Below are 5,529 nucleotides of genomic sequence, written 5' to 3' on the forward strand. Positions count from 1 at the left end.
AGAGCTGCCCCTGGGCAGTGCCTGAGCTGGGAGGGCTCTGCAGGGCAGAGCTGAGCCCCCAGGGCTGGGCTGGGCTCTGGCAGCACTGGCAGGGCCCAGCCCTGGGCGCAGGGAAGCAGCTGCTGGCAGGAACAGCTCCAGGCAGCAGAGCCCTGGGCAGGCAGTGGGGGGAAAGTGCCCCCAGCCTGTGCTGGGATATTTCAAGTCCTCTCTAAACCCAACTATTCCATGATTACTTTTTTTACAGATCCCCATGTGCAGCCCCAGCAAATGTCCAACAGCAGCTCCATCAGGCACTTCCTGCTGCTGGCACTGGCAGACACGCGGCAGCTGCAGCTCCTGCACTTCTGCCTCTTGCTGGGCATCTCCCTGGCTGCCCTCCTGGGCAACGGCCTCATCATCAGCGCCGTAGCCTGCGGCCACCACCTGCACACGCCCATGTTCTTCTTCCTGCTCAACCTGGCCCTCGCTGACCTGGGCTCCATCTGCACCACTGTCCCCAAAGCCATGCACAATTCCCTCTGGGACACCAGCAATATCTCCTACACCGGATGTGCTGCACAGGTCTTTTTTTTTGGATATTTCATCGCAGCAGAGTTTTCCCTTCTGACCGTCATGTGCTACGACCGCTACGTGTCCATCTGCAAACCCCTGCACTACGGGACCCTCCTGGGCAGCAGAGCTTGTGCCCACATGGCAGCAGCTGCCTGGGCCAGTGCCTTTCTCAATGCTCTCATGCACACGGCCAATACATTTTCCCTGCCCCTGTGCCATGGCAATGCCCTGGGCCAGTTCTTCTGTGAAATCCCACAGATCCTCAAGCTCTCCTGCTCCAAATCCCACCTCAGGGAACGGGGACTTCTTGCTATTAGTGTGTCTTTGGTATTCGGTTGTTTTGTGTTCATTGTTTTCTCCTATGTGCAGATCTTCAGGGCTGTGCTGAGGATCCCCTCTGAGTGGGGACAGCACAAAGCCTTTTCCACCTGCCTCCCTCACCTGGCCGTGCTCTCCCTGTTTGTCAGCACTGTCATGTTTGCCTACCTGAAGCCCCCCTTCATCACCTCTCCATCCCTGGATCTGTCAGTGTCAGTTCTGTACTCAGTGGTGCCCCCAGCCCTGAACCCCCTCATCTACAGCCTGAGGAACCAGGAGCTCAAGGCTGCAGTGAGGAGCCTGATCACTGGAAAATTTCAGAAGCATTAAACTGCTGGTCAGTGTTTCCAAATCACTTATAATAAAAGTCATATTTGATACTTCTTCTTGATTTCATTTTAGAGTTTCTTTACCTTTGTTTTAATTTTTTCTTATTGTCCACAAAGAAGTGTCATTGTTCGTGCCATTTCTCATTTTGTTTCTCTCCACCTTCCCTGTAGTCACACACTGTGTCAATGAGGGGCTGTGCTCTAGGTGGCTTTAAATGAACTAAAGCATCTCCCAGCAGAGTTTTTCTGCAGAGATGCCCTTGTGTTGCCTTCTGTGGAGCTGCAGCAGCAATGTCTGTGTGCAGAGCTGGGGCAGATCAGTGCTGGCCCAGCAGCTGTGCCCAGCAGCAGCAGCAGCAGCAGCACTTGGTGTTGCCAGTGCTGCTGCCGTGGCCCTGCCCCGCTGCCCTGGTGGCCCTGGTGTTGCTGCAGGGCCTGAGTGCTCTCGGGGCCGGGCACAGCCCTGGGGGTGGCAGTGCTGGGGCTGCAGCAGGGACAGGCCATGGGCACTGCTGGGGCAGCGCTGACGCCTCAGGCCAGGCCCTGGGGGCTCCAGGCTCCTTGCCCAGGCTCTCTCAAGAACACGGCCAGGCCAATGCTCAGCACAGAAACCCCCGTGAGCAGCCCCAGGCTGGCCGTGGGCAGGCTGGGGGCAAACAGCATGGCTGGGGCTCTGCAAGGGCCCTGGGGCAGACGGGAAGGAGCAGCAGAGCAGGGGCTGATCCATGCCCAGTGCGCTGCACAGCCCAGGGCAGCGTCCCAGAGCGTCCTCATGCAGCTGCCAACAACATCCCCCCTCTGCAGCCCTGGCCTCTCCCCCAGCTCACACAGGTGCCCCATCCTTGCAGGCACAGACACGGCAGCACTGCCTCAGCAGCCCCTGTTTGCATTGCACACAGCAGGGGCAGCACCCCCATGCTGTTGCTGTGGGGACATGAACCTGAGGGAGCACAAATGCCATCAGCCCCTGGGGCCAGCAAGGCCTGCGGGACACCAGGGAAACCACTCAGCTTTGTCCTGGCCTCTGCACTCAGCCAGAAAGTTTGTTCCCATCAGCTGGGAGTTTCCTGTGCCACTGCAGATGCTGTTGCTCAGAGCCAGGGCTGCCTGGCAGCCACCCCCAAACTGCCCTGACCATTTCCTTGGCTTCACCTTTGCTTTCTTCACTCTTCCCTTTTACAAATTTCTTCTTCTTGCCCATCCCTGTTTGCCCTTTCCTCTCTGGCCCCACTCCCCATTGCAGTTCCTGACTTGGCCCCATGGGAACGTCCCTTGGGCAGCAGGATCATCCTACAAGAGCTGCAGGAATTGTCTGCAGGCTCCTGCAGTGCCTCCTGCTGCTGCTCCCTTGCCAGAGGCACCCCAGGCCAGGGGGGCACATCTGGGCTGCTGTGTCTGCCTCTGGGGCTCCCTGTTCTGGGCAATGAGGTGAGCTGCAGAGGCTCTGCAGGACTGACAGGATGGGCTTTGGGGCTGCCAGGAGAAGCTGAGGGACCTGGGCTGCTGGAGCTTCTGAAGAGGAGGCCCAGGGCTCATCCTGCAGCTGCTCCAAGGGTGGTTTCAGAGAATCCCAGAATGATCAAGTTTGGAAAAGACCTTGCAGATCATCAAGTCCAACCTGTTCCCTGACATTGCCTTGTCTCCCCTGAGCCTCCTCTTCTCCAGGATAAACAACCCCAGCTCCCTCAGCCTCTCCTCACAGGACTTGTGCTCCGGACCCCTCCCCAGCCTTGTTGCCCTTCACTGGACACGCTCCAGCCCCTCCATGTCCTTCCTAAATTAGGGGGCCCAAAACTGGACACAGCACTGGCGGTGCTGCCCAACCAGTGCTGAGCACAGGGGAAGAATCACTGCCCTGCTCCTTCTGGCCACACCATTTCTTATCCATAGGAGTGCCAGGGGTTGGATGAGGGAAATGGTTGAGATGGGGTTGGGGACAAAGTTTCATGTGTTATCAGCCATGAAGGGTCTTGATCTTTATATCTCTTTAGAGTGCATTAGAAGGTACTGGGGGTCAATATCAGTTGGACATTGCTGATACCAAGCTATAAATAGGAAAAGAATACAGGACAAAACTGTTCTCTCTGCATTGTCTTCAATACAATATATTCACATTAAATAAACTACTGAAATCCCTTTAATTAACCAGAGAAGAATTGAACATTTAAATGATTCCCAGGGGCTTTTCTTGTTCTGCTGTTTTGAACACATGTGTATGAGACTTTTTCAGTGAATTCCTGAACTGAAGATCTCAAGAAAGAAGAGACCTCTGGAGTAATAAAATTCATCAGCATCCTCCAAGTGGCTGAGGATCCATCCCCATGAGAGCAGAAATGAACAGAAATGGGCACAGCTTTGTGGCTGCTGTCCCAGCTTTGGCATGGGCCCTGGGCCTGGAGCAGGAGCAGCTCTTGAGGGCCCCAAGGCCGGGGCTCTGGTGCTGCCCTGGGCAGATGGGATGGCAGCAGGGGCTGCAGAGCTCTCAGCACCTCAGCCCAAGGGGAGCAGGGCAGCCAGGGAGCCTCCTTTGGCCTTGGCCAAGCACCTTCCCCCATGGCTGGGGCTGAGTCCTGTGGCAGCTGCAGCTGCTGCTGTGCCCTTGGCAGGGGCTGAGGCCGTGGGGCCAGTGCCCAGAGCAGCCTGGGCTGAGCAGAGCTGTGGGGCCAGAGCCGGCTGGGCTGGGCTGGGCTCAGAGAGGCCCTTGGTGCTGCCCAGAGCTCAGGGCAGCTGGCAGAGCTTGCAGGGAGCTGGGCTGGGCTCCGAGAGCCTGGCCCAGAAACCATCAGTGTCCATCTCAGCCTGGCTGAGCGTGCAGGGGCAGGACTCAGGCCAGGCCTTGTGGGGCAGGGCCAGCGCCTGTGCAAGGCATTGCAAACAGGCAAGTGGCCCAGAGAGGAGGCTGCTCTGTGCCCTTGGTGGCAGGGACAGAGCAGGGAGGGGGCCCAGGACATTTGTCAGTGCTAGCCTCTGTGGCCATGCGTTGGCAGCCCTGGCTGCTGAGCCCAGCTTTGGCCTGGGCTGAGTTTGGCTGTGGCCCAGCTCCATCCTCCTGCGGGGCTCAGGGCCTGTTCTCAGCCATGGCCAGCCCTGGCTGCCTCTCTGCTGGCCCAGAGGCCGGCAGAGGCCGGGGCAGGGCTGTCTGTGCAGCCCCACAGGTGCCAGGGGCTCTGCAGGAGCTGGCAGAGGCTGCCCAGCAGGGAGGCCATGGGGCACAGAGCCCCAAGGCTGCTGTGGGCACCACGGCACAGGGGCCGTTCCCAGCCGCAATGCTCCTGGCCTGGGCTGGGCCTGCACAGGGGCTGGGCCACCATGGCTGGGCCAGCACAGGGCCACAAAGGGGCCACGCAGCCGCTGCCGGGGCTGACAGCAAGGCCAGGCACACACAAGCAATTGCTGAGCATGGCCTGCGCTGGCCAGGCCTGACTGTGCCAAAGGCAGAGCTCAGCTGCCCTTGGGGGCTGCAGCAACACTCCAGAGCCCAAAGAGCCTCCATGGCTGGGCTGGAGACCAAGGCTGCAGGAGGGAAATGCAGGGCTGCTGCGGGATGGGGAGGCCATTGAATTCCAGCACACACCTCAGCTCTCTGATGATCCCGGCACCATGCTGGGCCCTGTTTCACACTGGAGCAGAGCAGATGTTGATGGCACAGGAGCCCTGCGGGGCTGTCAGGGACCTGCAGCTTGCAAGGTGCTCTGCTCTCCCTCAGGTGCTCTGGCAGAGATCCAACCCCAGCTCAGGGCACCTCAGGGCACAAGTGGCACAGCCTGTTGATGGGCACACAGCTGATGTCTGCCTCGAAATTGGCACAGGTGCTAATACCTGTTGGTTTCATAATCCACAAGCAAATCTTTATTATCTGGGTCATTAGAGTACTTTCAAGAAATGGCAATATTTTTCCGCCAGTGTCCTGGTTTGAAAAGGATGCGAGTTTTTTGGGATGCTGTTGTCAAACCAATAGGTGCTCAGATTTGAATATTGGCACCTGGTGTGGCCACTGAGGACATGGATACGCCTCTGAGAACACAGGGAGTTAAAAGCAGGGAACTCCCAGGGGGAGCTCTCTTGGTTCTGTCTGTGAAAGAGGTCAGAGCTGCCCTGCCCGGCTGCGGGCTGGCAGGGGAGGGGAAGCCATGCGGCCGCGTGAGGTAGGCCGGGCCTTGGACAGAGAGGGGAGGTGAAGGCCCCTGCAGGATGGAAGGGTGGAGGAACACTGGAGAGTCATCGGGCAGCCAGCCCTCCAGAGAGAAAGAGAGAAAGAGAGAGAGAAAGAGAGTGAGCCTGTGCCTGTGCTTGTGCCAGCTTGAAATTTGGTATCACATGCAGGCAG

The 5,529-nt window shown here is 58.4% G+C and overlaps 1 protein-coding gene across 1 annotated transcript; it reads left to right on the forward strand.

Moving 5' to 3' along the window:
- The first annotated feature begins 270 nt into the window (after window positions 1-270).
- On the forward strand, window positions 271-1,203 carry LOC143692971 (olfactory receptor 14J1-like). Its single transcript, XM_077173049.1, has one exon. It carries the CDS (start codon window positions 271-273, stop codon window positions 1,201-1,203), a length of 933 nt encoding a protein of 310 aa, XP_077029164.1.
- Window positions 1,204-5,529: the final 4,326 nt, after the last annotated feature.

This window comes from Agelaius phoeniceus, unplaced genomic scaffold (assembly GCF_051311805.1).
Source record: "Agelaius phoeniceus isolate bAgePho1 unplaced genomic scaffold, bAgePho1.hap1 Scaffold_110, whole genome shotgun sequence".
In the NCBI taxonomy this organism is placed as follows: Eukaryota; Metazoa; Chordata; class Aves; order Passeriformes; family Icteridae; genus Agelaius; species Agelaius phoeniceus.

What these genes read in the sequence shown, in the direction of transcription:
- LOC143692971 (XM_077173049.1), top strand. Translation starts at nt 271, where the DNA reads ATGTCCAACAGCAGCTCCATCAGGCACTTCCTGCTGCTGGCACTGGCA.